Raw genomic sequence first — 21,527 nt, 5'->3', positions numbered from 1 at the left:
TTTTGCTGTCTGACTTCATTCATGTGGTCCCACTCGGGGAAGTTCACGTCTCCATCCCTGCTCCCAGGCTGCAGGTTCAACTGTACTCATAGGCTGAACATGGCTACTGGTCGGACCCGGTAGGCTGCGACACCATAGCAACTCCCCTTGACCCCTCCCTCCCTCAGCCTTCGCAGCATCACCCTTTACACTGCACAGACATATTTGGTCCTCCGGAAATATCCACAGCTCGGGTAAGCCAGTCCCTATGCAGCGGCTGTATGGGTGGAGTACACTTTTAAATACTATTTTAAACGTATGGAAAGCCTGTCCGGTGTGTCGTGCACCGGCTCTGACAACAGAGCTCCAGTAAATGACAGTGAGGCGGGAAAGTTTGTCCTAAAGCTGCTGCGCTCGGTGTCTCGGACCTTCGGCTCTAAAATGGCTGGCTGTAGGTCCGAGGGAGCTCCGGTACGGAGGGAAGGATCGTGTCAACACCGCAACAGTCTGTAATTCTGTTTCCGTGCTGACCGAGGCGAGGGAGGCGGCGTTGTCCCGGGTGCGAGCGCTGTCAAAGCTCACCGGAACGATATTTCGGACCTAGGACTGAGCATAATGGCGTCCTCCACGGAAAGGACTCCTCGGTTTATCCTCAGTCACATTTTAACCGCTGAGAACAGGCATGTACCCGCTAACTCTTCTGAGGTAACATCTTTTATGGCATGTATTGTATTAGAGAGGAAATGTAATTTCGCTGACATCATTCGGACCCTTCTGGACCTCGGTGCGTTATTTTCGAGCAGTCGGTAAGCAAACGGCTTTAATTAAAGATCCCGTGGGGTAACAGCACAATTACCAGGACAGTTGAGGACAGGGGTCATATGATCGCTCATTATTTCGGAGTAAGGATTTAGAAATCATAATCTGTTTAATCTAGATTTTGCTTTTTGCACTAAACTTGACCCCAATAACCACAGAACCCCCCCCCTCCCCCCCAGCCAACCCCTTGCTGTGTAATTCTAATTTATCACCATGAAATGTATGTATATGCTCCAACTTTAATCCATTATTTTATCCCTTTATTACAGAAACAATAATAGGTATGCCCCAAAATGGATTCTCAGTTGGCTACAGTCCTGACGAGTGGCAGTCTGGATGTCCAAAATGGCAGCCAGTGTGTAGAGGGATCAGGGCCTGTGACAGAGGTGGTCTCGGACCCAAAGGACAAAATCTCATCCAGTCCTGGAGCAGGTAACCTCCAGCCTTGCCCTGTCAAAGCAGTGGCCACCAGGCAGGATGCTCTGTCAATCAATGGGAAAAAGCCAGAGGTGGGCGGAACTTGTAAGCCAGCCTCTCAGGAAACAAGTAAGATTGGTGGGTTGAGGCAGCCAATTACAGTCAAGACTGGAGTGCCTGGTCTGCGCAGCCAGCCAATCAGAATCAAAATTGTTGTTCCCCCACGGTTTAAAAGGCCAATCACAAACTCCACTATCAGCCTGACCAAAGACTTTGCTTGCTCACATTTTAAAAGACCTGTTTTGGCATCAGCTGGAGCGATGTACTCGGAAAAAGACACGGATAGATTGCAAATATCTGTTGTGAAGAATGAAGGAGAGATCGGGGAAGTTCATCAGACGGAAGAAGAATCTCTCCACAGTGGGGAGGAGATAATGTGTAAAGACAGAGATACAGAGATCGTCCACACAGATGAGTCAGAAACTTTTCTATCCAGCGCCAAAGCAGTTAAAATGTTGAGTCAACATGAGATAAAAGTGGAAAGTACAGAGAGTGAATTTGAGACAAATATCCCTCTATTTTTGCAAAAAATTAATTTGATGTCCTACCAGGAGTTGGAGGAACAGACGGAACCGCTCGACTTGAGTTTACCCAAGAAAAGAGAGAGTCGAGAGAGGCGATACGGACGCTTTCTGGATGATTGTGGTTGTGAGAGTTCGTTGATCATGGAGGTGGATGAATATGATGGAGAGGGAGACAGAGACATCGTAGAGGAGGATGACGACAATGCAGAGGACTCAGTGTACCGCATGGACACCACACATACACTTGACCCTGCCTTGTCCTCCTCTCTCTTTCCTACCTCCCTCTCTTCGCTAGACACAGAAAATCTTCTTCTCATCGACGACCAGGGAATCCCGTATACGCTCAGCCCAGATGGACTCAAAGTGCCGCAAGTCGACACCTCCCTGTCAGAGGGTCCTCTGTCAGATCAGACTTACTCAGCTGAAGTAGAGAGAGAGGGGTCATTGTCCCAGTTACCCACAGGCTCCAGCCTCAGCCAAAGTTTAGATAATGCACTAAATGAAGCCTCTGATGACCTTTACCCCTCACCGGCCCCTGCTGCTGATTCCCCGTTGCTGGCTGAGGCTCCGTCATCAACAGAAAATCCAGAAGTCTTCACAAGTTTGATCACCAACTCCTCACAGCCTTGCGCTGAGTCCGTTCCACCGCCCGATGCTGTTCTCTCAGAACCCTCTGGGATATCCGTCCCAGGTCAGCCCATCCAGATCCTCACAAACCCCCCTGCTAATGCTCCGGTGCTGCTCCTCTCCTCCTCCTCCTCCTCTCCACAGCTCTCTGCTGCTACAGGGAGTCTCTCACTTCCTCTCTCGGTCACTCAGACACCTCCCGGTGCTTCCACCCCGATGCTTCTTCTCCTTTCATCTGTAACCTCTTCCTCTGGTGACTCTGCATCTACCTCCACCCCCATCGCTGTCCTGGACCCCTCCACCGGTCAGTTGTCCCAGATCACTGCAGCCTCGGCCCCGGTCTCCCTTCCCTTGCCCTCTGGTCAGGTTAACTCACTTGGATCGCCTCTGTCCACGTTGTCTCACCCGGTCATCAGGCTGAGCCACAGTAACCCTCCTGTGATTCTGTCAGGGGTGAATAACTCCAGCGCTGTCCTGGCCTCTCACCTCTCCACCACCGCCCTCCAGAATGATTCCCTTGTTCAAATCAACTCTTCCGATTCAAATGTTGGAACTGAAGCCATATCTGCAGACGAAGTCTCAAATGAGAGCAACAAGCCATCAACTCTTACATTATCCTCTCTGCACACGCAGGCTGCCACTTTGACCTATGACCCCTCAGTTCAGCCCAGCTCTAAGACAGAAGTCCAGTCACCAACTTCAGAGGTCAAGTTTGACTCAGAACATTTACCTCTGGATGATCATATTTACTTTTCCAGCACTACTGCTCCTCTTTCCCCTCCAATGGGACCCATTCTCCCCTCTGGCAAACTTGAGCACCTTGACCCACTTGACCCTCTTTCTCCAGCGGAGTCTCCTAATGCCATGGGTTCCCGCAGGGTGCTGTACTGCCAGCTGTGCCCGCGGGTCTTCTTTTACCTCTCCGACCTTGAGCGCCATGCTATCACTCACTCGCAGAAGAAGCCTCATGTTTGCCAGCAGTGTGGTAAAGCCTTCAAACGCTCCAGCCATCTGCAGGTCAGTGCCAGCAGACTGGGACCATCCTTTCATCAGTATTAACTTCAGCAGTTGTCAAAAATGATTAGTGCAGTGACAAGTAAACACCGTGTAATAAGGGATTTTTCTGGTAGCGGTGGACACAAGCTGTGAACACAGTTTTGACATATTAAGTTGGTGTTATGAACTTGTTAGCAGATAATTTCCTTCCTATACCCGCAGATGATTCACAGCAACAGCTGTGATTTGAAATGACTCCAATATAACTTTGGTCTTCTGAGAAAAATATCTTTTTTCCCCCTCGATCTTCTCCAGCAAGGAGCTAAATTTGTCTGCCTTGTGGTTAGTGCCGGGCAGCTTTTATAGGTTTTTTTTCCTCTGAAAACAACTTCCCGGTGCAGCCCAAAAAGCAGCAGTGAGAGTGAATCCGAACAGTGAAGTAGCTGGCTAGAAAATCACAAAATGAGCTTAAAGACCCCGCTTATACTCAAGAACTCATGATCTGTTGCTCCAGTAATATTATTATAGGCTTTTTTTCTTTTTAACTTACTTAAGGGATCATACTGTCATTAAAAAAAAAAAAAAAAATCATGGAATTTGGTCGTAGCTATTTCCAGGGCTGGAAATTTTTTTGAAAAATTAGTAAAGCCCGGAAGTTTTGGGGGGAAGTCTCGGCATCTATCTACTTAGATGTTAGAGTTTACGGGGTTCTGATATGGAGTAGATGTTGATGTTGTATCAAACCACATAGCGTCATTTTTTTGATATGCAGTTATTATGCTGCACAGTTCTTTAAAATTCAATTCAAACCGCACTCTTTCTTGCAGGAAGGTGCTATATTTCTCGAGCCAGTTTTACGTCAATGTTAGCATTATGAATTGATTATTATTTATGATGTTTTAAAATGTTCCTCAAAGGCATTGAGAAGTAAAACCGTAGTGACTCCTGTCATTTCCTCGTCCTCCACAGAGACACAAGCACATCCACACAGGCCAGAGGAACTTTGTGTGCCCCATCTGTGCCAAACGCTTCAGGGAGGCCGGCGAGCTTCAGCGCCACCAAAGGGTCCACACCGGAGAGAAACCCTACCAGTGCCAACTTTGTCACACACGTTTCGCCGAGCGCAACACACTTCGGCGTCACACCAAACGCAAACACCCTTATCACCAAGTAGCCATGGAAATGCTGAACGAGAGACGAGACAGAGGAGGAGGTGCCGGCGGAGGAGGAGGAGGTGCCGGCAGCGGGGGAGGAGGAGGAGGAGGAGGAGGAGTATCTGTAGTTCAGGAAGAAGAAGAGACTGCTGAATGGTACAGCTCCACTGTGTCTAATCTGGAAAACTCAGAGTCTGAAATGGAAACTTGATTAATTAACATTCAAAGAAGGGAGTGCTTTGCAATATTTATTTTTAATGTTTTGATGATCATTTATTTATATGAATGTATATTATTCCCATTCCATTTGATGGCTCCAACATACTGCGCTTGGTAGTCAGGTTGAAGGATTTCAAGAAAATATTTAATTGCGATTATTTTAACTGATATTGTGAGGAATTATGATTGTGTCATTTTTCACTTTAAACAAGAAAACGTGCGATTTTTGCAGGATCCGAACCAAACAAAGACTGTAGAGTATCATGTGCGGGCTGGGATATCACTGCAGTACCACAGTACTTCAATATTTCGACACATTTTGCCTTTAGCTAATATTGCACCTGCTGCGATTTGGATATTGCACTAGGCTGTATTGCGATAACGCCATTAATAGTTCAGCGCTACGTTATAATCTTTCTTGGTTTTTAAATCCGCTTTCCTCTCGGGGGGGGGGGGGGCTGCATCCATGAAGGGGAAAGCACATGACTAAAACCATGATCCTGATGTCAGTCAAAAATAGTAACTTGATATCTAACATATCCCACCTTCTGCATTCCCACTCAATCCATGATGAAACCCTAAAGTGCTCAAAAAGAAGAATAACTTATTTGCTAAAAGAATTTTCTGCTCTAATTGTGTATATCTATATATCTACATATATATGTATATATGTATATACACACACATCCACATATATAAGAAGAGCTGCACTTCTGCACTATCTAACATGAAAGATGTAATCTATCTTTCTTACCTTCTGAGACACTGTGAGTCATTTGCACTTGTTTTAGTTCACTCAATATTTTTACATAGTGAATGCTTACTCTGTCTACTGTTGCCTGTTGATTTTATGTATGTAATACGTATCACGTAAGACTCTGACCAAATCAGTTTCCTCATAGATGCTATATTCAGATTTTTGTTTATTGTGAATTAAGTTAACTTATTTCAATTAAATTCCGACAACTGCAATTCAATCTCATGCGTTTTGTTTTTTTTGGCGACTCCGGAATTCTAACGTCCTTAATGTTGCACAGGGACCAGGTTCCGTGTCTCTCCCATCAGTCAAGATGCTTCTTTTCTATGTTAATCAGTAAAGATGAGAGCGGACTTGTCAGTGTGAGAGAGAATAAAAACCTGCTCTACCTGATTTATTACTGCTGTGGTATTCAAGTTGACCACTTGGACTGCCTCAAGGGAGTAATTGAGTTTGTAAGACACTCCTCTGTGTTTTGCACTCTCAATTTTCTGCTCCATTTAAGCCACGGAGCCTAACAGAGCTAAGCTGAAGATAAGTTATTAAATAGTCTACTGCTTAAATGACCTGACTGGGTCCTCATGGTGCTCCCGTTCCTTATTTCTACACCGGCAGCTGTGTGTGCGTGTGTGTGTGTGCGTGTGTGTGCGCGCACGCGGACACGAGTGCATAGAGGTGCTTTGGTGTGTTGAAAAGACAGCACTTTATTATAGTTGGCATACTTGGTTTTACGGAGGGTCAATGGAAGGAGAGACGCGTAGCCAGTGTGTGGAGCAAAGGTTAACTAAACAGTCTCTGAGATTAGAGAGTGAGACTGGAGTTGTTTTCTAACAGACGGAGAGGACGTTTAATGCATATTTATTATCTTCGATTATTCTACTTTTCATATCAGAGGAGCTACGATCTCAGAAGGACACAGCTAAGCACTTTATAGTTCTTAATTTAGTCATTCATTCTCCCAACAATACATTTAAAAAAAGGGACTGGAGTGGCTAAAGGTTGATGTCGGGGTTATTTCAAACTTCTACTTCTATATGATCCATCCATCCATCCATCCATTTTCTTTTGCTTATCCTGTTAGGGGTTGCGGGGGGGCTGGAGCCTATCCCAGCAGCCTTCAGGTTAGAGGCGGGGTTCACCCTGGACAGGTCACCAGTCCATCACAGGGCCAACACGTAGAGACAGACAACCATTCACTCTCACAGTCACACCTACAGTCAATTTAGAGTATCAATCAGCCTCGTCCCCTCTTGATGACTTTGGACTGTGGGAGGAAGCTGGAGTACCAGAGAGAACCCACACAGGAACAGGGAGAACATGGAGACTCCACACAGAAAGATTAGTAACCCTTCAATACACAACCCAAGGCCCAGTTTCTATGTGAACTGCAAAAATCTTGAATGCACCGTAGGCTTGCAGAAGCGCTGCACCAGAAGTCTGTAGTTGGATGTATTTTCCAATAAAGGGGGTCATACATATTGATTTTGTCAAAGGAAAAACACATAGATGAGCCATCTCTGAAGTGGAAAGTTTGAGCATCAAAGAACACATAACTTGAAATGAAAATGTCTCGTTAAACAGCTTTTTTTTTAATTGTGTCAAAGTAAAAAACAAAATCCCAAACTGACTGACTCACTTTGGTTGAGAGCCAAGAAATCCCTGAAAAAAATTAAATGTTTCCTCTCTTGCAAACAGGTTATTTTATATAATGTGAAAAGTAGTTCATGAACACTCACACTGGGGAACGTGTGTGAGATTAAGTTGGTGTGAGGTTCTAATTTCCAGTCTCAACACAGTTTGGGTAATTTTCTCAGACCTGATATACGTAGTTCCTTTATTTGGGGGCGTAAACACAATGAGTGTGTGAGGGATGAAGAGCTAAATGCAACAGAGCCATCTAGCTGCAGTTGAACCGAGGAATGCTGCAGGTCATTGGTGGCACCTGAAAACCCGGGTCTGAGAGTTCAGATCCCGCATGTGCCTCGCTTTGTTACACCTCACCGACCTGTTCTGTGTTGCCCTTGGATGAGCGTAACACCCCAGCAACATAGGATTGTTGCATCAAGTTAATGAAGAGTATTTAATTAATTACCATTTAATCCAATGAGCCAAACACAACATGTCCAAATAGCGGTTGCATCAGTGAGTGACAGTATAGCTGATAAACACGAGTATATACATGCATCATTTATCTCTAGGCAGGAAAATGGACCGTTAACATGATTCGATTCATTTTGTAGTCGCATTTACACGCGTCCCAATCATCCGTCCCATAAAGCACTGGCTGCTAACTGCTGTGCTGCAGAAACTCGTCTGAGCCCTACAAACTTGTTAAGGTCACTGTGCAGATTCAGCTGTTAAACCAATGCTGAACCATCAGAAAAAAAAAGAATAAAAAAAAAAACCTGGTCCTTTAATTGACACCAGTGGGCTGTTACATTGCTGAGCCTACAAGGTCCTCAATGCATGATGACAATGAATATTCAGTTTATCCAGAGTGTGTGAGATGAGTCCAGCTGGGTTTGTTTGTGTGTGTGTGTGTGTGTGTGTGTGTGTGTGTGTGTGTGTGTGTGTGTGTGTGTGTGTATGTGTGTGTGACAGAGAGAGAGAGAGAGAGAGAGAGAAGGGTTGGTAACTGTCCAGGTTGCGGAGAGCTTCAAAGTGCTGTGACTGACAGATGCATGATGGACCAAGTGAGAAGAGAAATATATTTTGTGTGTGTGTGTGCGTGTGTGTGTACGTGCGTGTGTGCGTGCATGTGTGTATTGTGTAGAATAGAACAACATCAGGCTTCCTGAGTGGCGCATTGCCAAGTGATTGAAGTGATAAAGGCAGAGGTGGAGTGGAGAGAAGGACAATAGATCCAGACGGGAGGTGGCCGAGCAGTAATGGAGTGTGTTAGATTGGCATGTTTCAGCTTTTTATTCTCTTAGATACATTCTGCACTTTGATATGTTGTTTGTTTATCTGCTCTGTTGCATCACAGATGTCTCTCGTTTTTTTTTTCATACCACTGAGAGCCAAGGAGGTTAACTAACCATGGAAGATCTTTTTTTAATTTATTTTTTGGACAGTTTTCTGTTGTTACACCCTTCAGCCATGTGAGGGCGCACTCACACTTGCATCCACTGGCTAATTTTTCCACGCTGGTCTCTCAAATGGTGGAGGGTGAAAGGCAGAAGACAGAGAGCCTTTGGGAGGACAGAGCATTCAATATTCGGCCTTTTCAGTGGTGAATGAAGCTTTTTTGACTAAGTTTTCTATACATAAATGTGTCAAAGCTGTATGACGGACCAAATGTGTGTTCTGTTTGTGTGCTTTACAAAAACATCTGAGCCCAGAATTACACTGAGAAATATGATATCGCATAAGAGAAAGGTTAACACCGTGCAAGCATCCTCACTCACCAGACTCACAGCAGGATTAACACTAGTGTTTGAGTGCAAGTGTGCAGAGAGAGAGAGAGAAGGAGAGGGAGGGAGAGGGAAAGAAAGAGGGGGAAAGAGTGGGTGAGGGAGGGGAACAGGTGTTAATCAGAAAGGGAGTCCCTGTTGTAAGGGAGTGGGTGTAGTTGTGCTGGGGAACCAGAACTAAAAGCAATTACATCACCTTTCCTTCAATAATGTACCACACTGTCAGGGGTTTATATTTGTGTGTGTGTGTGTGTGTGTGTGTGTGTGTGTGTGTGTGTGTGTGTGTGTGTGTGTTGGTGAAATACATTTACTGAATGCGAAGGAGAAATGTGTCAAAGGTGAGACTTTATAATGATAGAAAACACAGAGGTTGTGTGCAAATGACACCCATAAGAGCTGTCCATCACTAAACATGGATTAAATTAAGGTTCCCATTCATTGTGTTCCATTACTTGTTCCATTTTGTGCCATGGCAACTGTAATTGGCCCATGCAGAGCTATCTCTGCTCTGTGTTCTCTGATAAGTGGATCTTGACGTCACAGTCTTTCTTTTTACATCAGATAAAATGACAGCAACCTCCTCCGCAGCTTCTTCCTCCATCGGCTACAGCTCTCTTCCTGTCCGAGGCGTTAAGGCTTCCCCCAGTGTACAGTGTAGCCCCCCAACCCCCGACTGTGTCTCTAACTTTTGCAGTGTGATCTCTCTCTCTCTCTCTCTCTCTCTCTCTCTGACCTGCTGAACCAGCACACACCAGCCTGTCTGTCAAAATGAAGGAACAGGTGCTCCAGCTACGACCTTACTTCCCCCACTTTCCCCCCTCTGCAGCCCTAAGGCACTACACACACACACACACACACACACACACACACACACACACACACACACACACACACACACACACACACACACACAAACACACACACACACACACACACACACACACACACACACATGAACAGACATATGTATGCACACAAACAGCTTCTTCTTCACAAAGTTTTTGGACTGAGATTTTTGTCAGGCACCAGTCCTGATACATACTGTAACTATATGCTGATGTAAACTGACTTACTGACCTGTGACTCTGTAGTGTCACACACACACACACACACACACACACACACACACACACACACACACACACACACACACACACACACACACATGCGCACACGTGCATGTATACGTGCATGCGGAGAGCACTAAATCACTTTAAGAGGGTGACCCAAAGGTATCCTGACAGCAGCATATGAGCCTGCAGTCCTCCTGCAGTACATGATTTGATGTGAGTCCAAAACACTCCGGGGTCTTTTCTCGCTGTCTTGTAATAAACTGTCTCTTTATCCTGCCGTCACTTTTCTATCCATCACATTATGTTCAGTTCCAAACATTAAAGAACTGGATGTCTGACAAAGTCACGTACAAACACACAAGCGCTTATTGTCTTTTGAGCCTCGTTCTCAATCACTCAGTCAGCAGATGTCAGAGGGGGAGTGAATGGCTGCGATAGGTGAGGGAGGGAGGGGTAGGGGGACAAGGCCGGTAGAGGAGGGGGAGGGTTAAACTTTGACAGTCGATCACAGTTGGCACAGAAAGATCCAGGATGCTTTGGGGCAGACAGAGAGAGGGGCAGAGAGAGCGAGGCAGAGGTAGAGAGAGAAGGATAGTGAGGGAGTCTCAATCGTAAGACGACCAAGGAACCAGATTGTTCCTGCATTTCACCTTTAGGAAAACAACGGTGTGGAAACGGGATGGAAAAAAAGGATATATGAAAAGAACATGAAAGAAAGAAATCATCATCATACACACTACGAATTTCTCTCTTTCCCTCTCTTCCTCCATCTCGCATCTCTCTCAATTTAATCTTAAATCCACTCCACTTTCCCCAGAGGGACTCAATTCTCTTTTTTTTCTGTAAGTATTCTCTTTCATTTGTTTGACTTTATTCTCAAACAGTGTTTGTCTCGGTGTCTTACTGTAAAATAATGCTGGTTCTAGACGTCAAATCTTCATCTGTTGTTTGTTATTTTATTGCATTGATATGCGAGTGGCCTCATTTGTGGTTCACACTGTAGATATGTTGTGTGTGCGTGTATGGGGTAGTGTTACTAAGTCAGTTACTGCAAAGCTTGTTACTTCAAACAGGCTACCTTTATCCGAGCACTTCAAATCGATAAGTTTTTGCAACTTATTGAGATCTTCTCCTCTTCTTTCTGTGTGTCCTCCCGTCATAAGACAAATGCGGTGTTTGAGGATGTTACTGTTTGTGTGTCACGGCTTCCTGCACGCCTCAACCCTGACGTCTGCCTGGGCGTCTGTCTCCGTCACTCACGCAGCAGCTCCCCTCTTCCTCTTATTCCTCTCTGCTTCTTCGCTCTGTCTTTTCTAAAAGCTTCCTTGTCTGTTTAATTCTGTGTCGTTAGCTCTGTCACCGTGGGTGGGCCTCTGTGACTCTCAGTGTGATTATGACAGGCTGTCTATAGGGAGGCCTGCTGTTGCCAGAGCAGCTCACCGCAGCGTAAAGTCTGCCTGTAGGTCTGAGAGGCTTTGCGTCTCTATTTCTCCCCCAATCTATCTCCACTGTGCTTTGTGTGCCTCTATCAATATCGGTTTGTGTCTGTCAGTGGCTTAACAAGCATCTGTCTCTCTCTACTCCCCTGCTTCCTCAGCTCCCTGCAACAGCCACACACAGAAGTAGTAGTAGAAGAAGAAGAAGAAGAAGAAGAAGAAGAAGAAGAAGAAGAAGAAGAGGTTTCATTCCTCCTGGTCGTGTGACACCAGGAATTCCCTCTTTCTCTCTTCTCCACTCTCTCACTCCTCACTCGCTCGGCCGCCATGACACTGCTGGCCTCTGAGAGGTCGCTTCTCATCCGGAACAAATTCCGCTCAGGTGAGTATCTGGAGGCAGCAACTCACACCAATTAAAGAGGGGAAGGATTTATTTTCCCAACCGCGGTGGCTTTACATCTCAGTTTGGGACATTAGCATTGTGCGTCGAGGTGAAGTGTTTGTGAAGGTTATTGGCAGGTCAGTCACATTGTCTATCATGCGATCAATAGACTGAAAGTATTGATCACAGTGAATGGATTTAGTGATTGCTACCTGCAAACAGAGATGTCATGAATGAAGACAGCTGAGGCAGGGGTCACAGACCTCTGCATGACTAAAATGAAAAACACACTACGACCCTCAACATTTTGACCCTTTTAGTTCAAAGCTTTAATATCGATTATTAACCTCCAAGTCTGACCCCTAACAGTGACATAGTAGATGACTGGAATTTATTTTGAAAAAAATGGATTATTTTTAAACTATAAAGGGAAATTTTGGTTGGAATAAACATAAATAATCACTGTACTGTGAACAGCACCTTACTTTGATACCGGTTCTCTCTCTCTCTCTCTCTCTCTCTCTCTCTCTCTCTCTCTCTCTCTCTCTCTCTCTCTATATATATATATATACACACACACACACACATATATATACATATATATATACATATATATGTATATATGTATATATTGCATTTTCTATATTGATTCATGATTGGTTCTGTCAAAAATAAAAATAACATCAAACATTTCATTCAAAGAATCTGGTTTTATTCGACAGGTCTGGAAATTTTCACACACTAAAAACACTTTCATCACATGAAAAATTAAACCCATTTACCAAAATGTAGTTCAGCTTAATTTAAACCTTTTCAGTTGTTTAGTTTTATGTTTCAGCAATTTGTCATTTTTTCCACAACAAATGAAAAATAATATATATGTAATTTGGAGATTTAATGTTTGGTTAAAGATTCATTGTCCACCTGCAATCCATTCAAAATATATACCAGTTATTCTTGTCCACTATGTGATGGTAGTACTTCACAATGGTCTGGAGGCAACCGGCATTCATATAAAACCGTCCCATAACTCCATACATTATCTCACGAGCTGCGGTAGCGCTCCAAGGCAGCTGTTGCTAATGGTTGGTAAAATAGAAAGCAGAGGAAATGACATCGATGGTCCCCTAGGTGTGCAGACACCTGCTGGAAAACGTGATTCTCTGGGGGTGGGGGGTGGTGTGGGTGGTGGTGGTGGGGGGGGGGGGGGGCAGCTGCTCCGTTTGAAATTATACTGTTGAAGAGCGAGACAGTAAAATATGGTTTTCCAATGATGTTAGATTGAACAGGTTTGCTAAAAACTCATTCCCTGTTATGGAATCCTTGAATAATTCATTGTTTTCCTCTTACTGAGCTGTAATCCTTGACATCAAATGCAACTTCATCTTTGACGGTGACCCAAGCCCGTTCAGAAACACGACCCTCTTCACAGGTTGTACGTATTTATGAGTTGTAATAGGTTCAACCGCAGAGTTCCTCGAGGATTCACTCGTAATTTAAATGATTTCCTGAGGTTTGAAGAAACAAAGAAAGAAGAGAAAAAATACATGTTTGGCAACAGTAATGCATTTTTGTGAATACTTACCAACCCACCCAGGTTGGGAACCTTTTCATTATGTAATGCGCGTTAAGTAATTTGATACAAGTGGAGTTTAGAGATTTTACCGAGCTGCATTTATTTAACTCAAACTCTTGTGTGACAGCCACTTCTTTCCTAGAGTGAATTTCCTCAAACTCCACCAATTTTGTTTTGAGTTGTCTGAGAGGCAGCAAAGCAGGAAGAGTATAGTTAGCTGCACAAATGAGGATGACGTGAGGCGGGGATGCATGAGAGGCTTGTGAAGAGAGCGGGACAGCTGAAGGGGGGGATGGGGAACAGAAATAGACATACTGAGAGATAAATAGTTACTGCCCTGAACCCCCCATGCAGACCACCCCTCCCCTCGTCAGGTCTCTCAGGTCTCAAAACTCACCAAAATGTCTCAGGGTAATGAGCCGGGCCCTACCCTGCTTCACCTGTTTGTGTGTGTACTGAACGTAAGAGTGTGGGGTGGAGGTGTGTAGATGTGTGTGCAAGAGGATATATAATCTACAAGCATTGCAAAAACACAGCTAATATAAGTTACAAGAACATATCGTTCAGCGTCTTGCTTTGCTCTGCTCTTCCTACCTTTCCCTTTCAAGTGTGTGACTTATTTTTCCAGATAATCTACCCTCGAAAAAAATACTTGTGACTACAAATCGCAAAGAGAAATTAAAGCCACTTCAAATTCCATCACTGCAAATTATAATATTTCATCATTTTTTTTATTCTGTTCTTGTCTTTCAGTCCTGCAGCTGAGGATTCAGAACCGAAGGCAGAGTGAGATCAATGCAGACGCGGGTTAGTCTATACGTGTCGCTAATGTTGTGACTGATTTCATTTTTCTGACCTTTCACACTAAAGGATGATTGCCTATTGATTAGAAAAATGTCTGTGTGGATTCAGTTGAACAGCTTTACTTTCATTCATTTGAGTCAAATTTATATCAAAATGGGAGTGAACGTAGTGTGAATAAAATGTATAAATGTCAAGACTATTTACATTATTTTGTTCCTGATTTGTGTTTTAATGTAACATGAGCTAATTTCCCCTGAAAAATCCCTCCCCTGCTCTGATGTTATGAGTTCTTGATGACATATATATATATATATATATATATATATATATATATATATATATATATGATATTGTCTATATATCTAGTTAAAGAACTCATGATACATGAAAACGTAACTTCGTAACATGAAAATATACCAAGTCAACAAATACACATAATATGCACAATGTGAAAGTACTTTCGCTAAGATAGAGTAAAAATTTCATATTTCATTTGCAGATATGATTGTAGACACCGTGAAAACATTCCTTTGATGTGTGCTTGTGCTTAATTTTGAAATGCAGGGATACATTGAGTTAAAATATGCAAAAAAAAAAGGCTATATGCCTTCAGCATGAGTCATTATCTGAACATGCACAAAGCTATGAAAAGAAAATGGGCGGCATGACTCACATCCACATTCATCTGGATCCAAATTACAGAAAAAGCAGCTGGAAAACAGTTGCAGGTACGACTGCTGGCGCTCTTTGTCTCAGTCCCCAACAGTTTTTCTGAGGCTGAAGCAGCTTCTGCATATCGTGACAACAAAAACATCTGAGACGTGAAGAGGGCTGCTACTCCACTTGGCTATCGTTCATTTAACAATGAGAGATACATTGAAAAAGATCTCCTTTCCCTCCTGTGTTGTCTTTTTCTAAAAATCCTACATTTCCATCTTGTTTTCCATAGGAGTGAAATCTACTAGTCCCACTCAAAAAACAGAGAAAGACCAGAGTGAAGCTCTGGTGAGTATCGTCTTATTTTTAACAGTGATGATGTTTCAACATATTAGATGAGGCATAGATGCTGTAAGACAACAAGATGATATGAAATATTGTTTAAAAATCTGTTTTCATAAGGAATAAATAAAAATAAACACATGGAAAAATGCATCTTTGCAGGTTAAGTGCTGCTCCAAAGGAGGAAACATTGGTATAAAATGGTGTTTCATGACACATTGAATGAAGTGCATTGTAACCGCTGGGCCCTGGCTGTTGGTTTGACTTGCTGTTTCCTGATGCAGCGTCTAACTGACGATGGTGCCTCTCAGAAGTTGCCCCCTAGTGGTGTGAACACTGAAACTGCACCAGGTGATGCTCTGCCTCCAGTAACGTTGTTCTCCCTCTGCTTCCCTCTCTACTCTCCCGGCAAAGTGCACAGTAGAGCACCTCTCTGCCTTTCTCTCTGTATTTGATCCCAACTCTGCAGTTGTGCGAGGAAATGTGTGTGTTTAAGTGTGTAAATCTGGCAACAGGCTCTGTGTCTCATCAGCTGTCAGTTAAACAGAAATGTGATCTGGTTGCACACTGTAACTCTTCAGCAGCCTGCAAGCATATCAGTGATTGACAGCACATGATAAGCTTTATCTCTCCTCCTGCTCTCCACACCCGTCTAACCCTCCGTTTTAATTGAAAAGACGGCTATTACAGTTGCTTTTTGTGAGTCGCTTAACACTTTAAAAAAATGTTGTGAAAGAATGTTTAAAAGTGGTATGTGAGCATTTTACGTCCAGTTCAATATATTTCCCTGTGGTCAGGAGTGTTTCTGTGTTTTGATGCTTCTACGAGATTGAATTCAGACTTATGGCCAGTGGCAACACTGTGGCGCATGCTCACATCACATGTGTTCTGTAGTCATGTTGCCTCTCTCTCTCTCTCTCTCTCTCTCTCTCTCTCTCTCTCTCTCTCTCTCTCTCTGCTGATCTAACCTCTGCTCCCCACTTTCCAATATCTCCATTATTCCTCTTTCCACCCATAGAGAGGAGTGTATGTGGGGCCCAGAGGCAGAAGAAGGCACGGCAGACACAGGACCTCAGTGCTAGGATCCAAGATCCACCTGGACCTGTTGAGCAACAGCATGAACACACGCTGCCCCTGGAGAAACGTCAGTCAACGCACACATCTGCATGCACTTGTGAAAATTTCCCAATCAATCTCCTCTTCATATTCCACTTCCTTTTCATTCCTCCAGGTTCTGCCTCTTTTCCGCTCTCCACTGATGTCTTCGAAGATGACATCTCCTCCTGCTCCTCTTCCTCGCCCACTGAGCAACGTGGCGCTCACCAATCCCCTGCCTTCTCCTCACTACCAGGGCTCTCAGGTGACCAATTACTGAGTGACTTCTCAGCTGTGGGCCCGCCTCTTAATCATAGCCCCGGTCAGGCTCAGGTGAGAAAACAACACTGAGATTTGGTTCAGATTAAGATTTGAAGAGAGACTAACAAATATATTAGAATAATATCAGACTGGAGCTGTAAATGTCAACTCTGACAATGAAACATTCTGCTTTCAGTCTGGTTTGGCGTTGCTCCCGGCAACCGAGGGCATCAGACAACCAATGAGTGTAACACTGGGTGAATCAAACTCCATGGCAACAACTAGTAGACCAAATGGGATCTATCTGACCTCTCAGACCACGCCCCTGCTGCCAAAGGTATTCCAGGGTCTTTAGGTTCAATTTCATTTTTTTGCTTATTTGAACTCCTGAAGATAAAAATAAATATAATTAATCAAGGGAAAATATGAGGTTTTCACCTCGGGGTGTGTGTGTGTGTGTGTGTGTGTGTGTGTGTGTGTGTGTGTGTGTGTGTGTGTGTGTGTGTGTGTGTGCGTGTGTGTATGTGTGTGTGTGGTGACAGGTATTCACAGCAGGTTTACAACATATGAGATATATTGTAAAGGTCTTTCTCCTAACTGGATGGTCGCTCCTCTGTTTGTGGAAACACAATGCTCTTCTGTAAGCTGCTCTGCATTCATTACTGTCAATTTGCACTTGTGGGGAGCTCCATTTCTGCCCTGCAGGTTAACACATTCACACTCAGCAGCACAACTGTGTGTCAGAAGCAGCACATGCTGTCAGCAGGATATTTGTGAGGCATTTGTTCATTTCATGTAAGAATTTAACCTTGGCATGGGGCAGACACTGTCAAACAAGATGAAATGGCTCGACATTTTCTCCATGTCATATTTTATATGTTACTCTTGAAATGACTCATCTTAGACTCTTTGTTGTTACGACACATGGAAATGTGGGTATTTTGTGTATCTACAGACAGCTCGGCCTCCCAGTCCCACTTCCACCCTGCCCCCCTCCCTCAACTTCAACCACCTCCCTCGCCCACGGAAACCACGGGACACCAAACCCAAAATGAGGAAACTCAAGTATCACCAGTACATTCCTCCAGACCAGAGAGGCGGGTCTGCGACTGGAGGTACAACAGTTATACTTTCAATCGTCAATTCAAGGCTTCTTAACACTGGTTACTTCAATTAAGCTCTGAAATATGCTGATTTCCAGGGGGAGGAGCCAAACAGAAGAGCCCTACCCCGACTCAGCCTTTAGACCCAGCCTACTCTCATCTCCTTAAGCAGCAGCAGGTCTTCCTCCAGCTGCAAATCCTCCAGAACCAGCAGCAGCAGCAGCAGCAGCAGCAGCAACAGAAGAAGCTCACTGTTTTACCCAGGTGTGTAGTGACAGTGGTTTGCGCTTGACAGTTCCGGGTAATAAAATCTGAGCCAAGGAACTTTGTTCAGTCAATGGTTCTGTTTTTACTGCAGTGGAGATCACAGCGATCTTTTGAATTCTTCTGGAGCCATGCCCCTTAACCCCCAACCAGTTCCTGCCACAACAAATCACACGCCCGTTGATTCAAACCCTGCCTCCAAACCTGAGCTTCTCCCTGCTAATCTTGTTGATCTTACAGTAAGAAAAGCATGAAGACACTATATAAATATCTGACACTCCAGTTCTTATGTGGTGATGAGCCTGATGTCCTCACCCTCCTTCAGGTGTCAGAGTTGCGGCAGCAGCTTCGTAAGCGTGGCCTCCCCGTCTCTGGAACTAAGCCTGCTCTGTTGCAGCGTCTTCGCCCCTTCCAGCTTCCCCCTACTTGTCTCACCCCTGCACCTCTCTCCCAGCTGGGGGGTGGCATGGAGCCCCTAACTACCTGCCACCCATTGCCAGCCAACCAGAGCCCCAGCTCAAGCTCCAGCTCTGGACCAGACTCACCTAGCAGCAGCCCAAACCAACAGATGTACGCTCAGGACCGGAGAATTCCTAATGGGATTCTGAGCAAAGCCCCAAATGGAATTCTGAATACTGTCCCGAATGGTTTCCCAAATGCTGTTCCAGTCAGTTTGGCAGGTGAACAGTGTGGTCTCACCAGTGCCGTCTTCCTGGCTCCTGCCAGTACCGCCTCAGGAACTCCCAGTCCAAGTCTACCCATGTCGTCCTCCTCGCCACTGCAGTGTGGTGCCCCCTGGAGAACTGAGAACAAACAGCAGCAGCAACAGCAGCAGGAGATGAGTGTAGAGCTGGAGATGAGGGAACGGATCAGGAGCAGGCCCAGGGATGGGTCCACTAACACTGGCAATGAGGTGAGGACCAGCAAGCTTGGCTCTGACATTTTGGAGGATCTTACATTTCACAGGATGTGAGTTCTCAATAACTTCCATGACTACCTTTCTTTTACTATTGCTCTCTTTCAACAGTCTGGTGGAGGACCCCTTCATCCGTTCCTGCAACAGGAGCCAGGATGCTCTCGAGGGAAACTAGAAACCGACGCACAGACAGAAGTGCTGTTTACACAGGTAAACAAAAAAAATCAATACACACATATCACATGTAGATGAGTCTTGTCGAGGATGCTCTGCTGAGACTTCACTCAAAACATCGGAGCAGGCCCTCATCACAGGCTTTCAACTAATTTACCCCTGCTTTCTGATCAGGTGTTTTGCTGCCAACCTTGTGATGTGATTGGCCAGGACTTCGAGCTGCCAGTGCAGATTACAGCGAGTCCTGTTCAGAGCTCATCTGGTGTTCGCAGCTTGGAGGAGGAACTACAGGAGGCCATCCAGAAAGCACAGGTTAGAGTGTGAAACAAAGAGATCACCACAAGTCCCTTGTGCTCAGTGGAGATGAAGTGTTTTTCTCTTCTCGTGGTGACAGATGGACCCGCGGCAGTCCATTGATGACATTCTGGATGAGCCTATCTCATCTGTTGGTGAGTATCCCATAACTAACTAGAGGGCACTCTTTATCCAAGGGGAACTTTGCAAATCCAGGGTAACAAATTCTGTTTTTTGCTATGTTTGACAGATATGGCCTCCTTGGTAATAATCCATACCAAAATAACCAGGGCTTTTGGCCCCTTATTATAATTTTTTTTTTTTTGCCCTGCCTCAAACTAACCCTCCAAATGAAAGTCGGAGTGTTTTTAAAATCACTTCCTGTGTCCAATAGGTGGTGCTAGAAAACACCAACATACTGAATAATAAGTCTGTCGAAGCAGCAACTCAGGTGTTTCAGATCAAATTTCAATGGATTTGGTCTAAAATTGAATGAACATCTTACTGATTTTACAAGTACAACAAAGTTTTTGATTGTGACTCATTCATGCAAACCTTTCATATCCTGTCGCTGCTAAGTGACACCATTAGTAATCTGCCCCAAATGTAGTTGAGTCTTGCCCAACACACACCCCTCCACCAAGCTGGCGAAAATCAGCCTGTTAGTTTTTAACGTAATCCTGCTGACAAACAGGTAAATGCCAGTGAAAACATGATGTTGCTCCTCCGACGGAGATAATGAACAACAGCCTAAATGTCTAGTTGATTTCAGTGGCTAATCTTGTATATCTGCTTCTCCTCCAGGCTCAGTCACCATCTCTGATCATAAATCCCCTGCTGCCTCAGCCAGCGGACCTTCACCCTCTCCTCAAGCCGATCCGTCCCAGACATCCCAGCAGCAAATTAAGGACGACAACTTCCTGCCGTCGCCTCTTTGTTCTTCTCTCCTCCTTGAGCTCCCTCCATCTCCTGCTGTAATAAACCCCAGCCAGGTCATCCCTGCTCCTTCGCCACCTCCCATCTGTACCTCCCCTCTGTCATCGGCTGGAAAATCACGGAAACGGCGGGCTCCATCATCATTTGACGCTGCCGACTGGCTTGAAACGCTGACATCTGGCTTCAGACCTCTTACCCCGCCAATGGCTCCTTTTATGGAGACAGATTTCAGTCTGGATTCAGATCTGAATATCAATCGAGTGTTGGATCTAATGATAGAGCAGTGGTGAGGACTCGAGCGTGTGTTTCATTTTAACAGAATGTACAGCAAGCAAGTGAAGACTGAATTTGCTGATGGTCATGAATGGGCCGAACACACCACTGACTTTTGAATAGAAGCCTCCACCCATCCATCCATCATTAATAGGCTGTCAGAGTCACCGGCTCCACGCAATGTCGAGAGCTTGATTCATGGCAGAGATCAGATCTAACATAGTTTTAATGGGGCGATGAAAGCCCAGACACACACACAGACACACACACACATACACAGACACAGACACAGACACAGACACACACACACACACACACACACACACACACACACACACACACACACACACACACACACAGATATGTGCCCTACACACACAGACACTGAAGAGGGCTGTTTGAAAGCACTTGGGCTCGGCCAAAAAAGGCAAACAAGCAACACATCTGTGGATTGACACACTCCACAGCACAATGTTTGCAGTGCAAAACAAAAGAAAACCTGGTGGCAGATTAATTTAAACATGCTTCCTGGCTGCGCTGGGAGAATGTTGTTTCTGACTTATCTCCAAAACCTGTTGTCGGATTGGGTTGAATGTGGCCCCTGGTGTTGACTCAGTCATTGAGTCCTAGCCATTCATAAAGCCCATTTAGAGTGTGTAAAAGCCAGACAGAGCACACAGCTTGTGTGTGGCTCCAGACCTTAACCCCGGTGCCAGACACACAGTCGGCATGCGGAGAGAAAAAGCTGGCAGAAGCTACCAACAAGCAGTGTGTATGTGCGAGTGAGTATGTATGTGTGTGTTCAATGTGTGTGACCGTGCACACAAATGCTTCCATGTATATTTATCAGCATTATTGCCAAATGCACTTGTACTTTTTTTGTGTTTGCTTACGATGCCTGTGTGTATGTGCGTGTTTGATTCATCTATGAGAGGATGTGAATGGACGACACAGAAAAGTGAGCTGTGGATTTCTG

At 44.8% G+C, this 21,527-nt stretch overlaps 2 protein-coding genes across 7 annotated transcripts; both read left to right on the top strand.

Annotated features, from left to right (window-relative positions):
• Positions 1 to 21: 21 nt before the first annotated feature.
• On the top strand, positions 22 to 5,096 carry LOC147253233 (uncharacterized). Of its 5 annotated transcripts, none has more exons than XM_086217175.1 (4): positions 242 to 659; positions 1,068 to 3,443; positions 4,392 to 4,656; positions 4,693 to 5,096. In XM_086217175.1, exons 2-4 carry the CDS (start codon positions 1,092 to 1,094, stop codon positions 4,785 to 4,787), a joined length of 2,712 nt encoding a protein of 903 aa, XP_086073301.1. In that variant the 5' UTR covers positions 242 to 659; positions 1,068 to 1,091; the 3' UTR covers positions 4,788 to 5,096. The 5 variants fall into 5 exon arrangements, with proteins under 5 accessions (XP_086073299.1, XP_086073298.1, XP_086073301.1 ...); XM_086217174.1 differs by having other exon boundaries at positions 4,690 to 5,096; XM_086217173.1 differs by lacking the exon at positions 242 to 659 and adding an exon at positions 22 to 119 and having other exon boundaries at positions 4,392 to 5,096.
• Positions 5,097 to 11,789: 6,693 nt separating this feature from the next.
• LOC147253232 (uncharacterized) lies at positions 11,790 to 20,568 on the top strand. 2 transcript variants are annotated; one of them, XM_086217170.1, is made up of 15 exons: positions 11,790 to 11,856; positions 14,186 to 14,239; positions 15,186 to 15,241; positions 15,520 to 15,586; positions 16,254 to 16,379; positions 16,467 to 16,663; positions 16,788 to 16,928; positions 17,547 to 17,706; positions 17,793 to 17,958; positions 18,065 to 18,197; positions 18,284 to 18,871; positions 18,986 to 19,084; positions 19,223 to 19,360; positions 19,443 to 19,497; positions 20,153 to 20,568. In XM_086217170.1, the coding sequence occupies exons 1-15, from the start codon at positions 11,802 to 11,804 to the stop codon at positions 20,566 to 20,568; spliced, it is 2,451 nt and encodes an 816-aa protein (XP_086073296.1). In that variant the 5' UTR covers positions 11,790 to 11,801. The 2 variants fall into 2 exon arrangements, with proteins under 2 accessions (XP_086073296.1, XP_086073295.1); XM_086217169.1 differs by having other exon boundaries at positions 20,147 to 20,568.
• Positions 20,569 to 21,527: the final 959 nt, after the last annotated feature.

This window comes from Aulostomus chinensis, chromosome 11 (genome assembly GCF_037954235.1).
Source record: "Aulostomus chinensis isolate RoL2024-O1b breed Wild chromosome 11, RoL_Achi_v1.0, whole genome shotgun sequence".
Lineage (NCBI taxonomy): Eukaryota > Metazoa > Chordata > Actinopteri > Syngnathiformes > Aulostomidae > Aulostomus > Aulostomus chinensis.
Note: the sequence above shows the minus strand (reverse complement) of the source record. Positions and strands in the feature narration are given on the sequence as shown.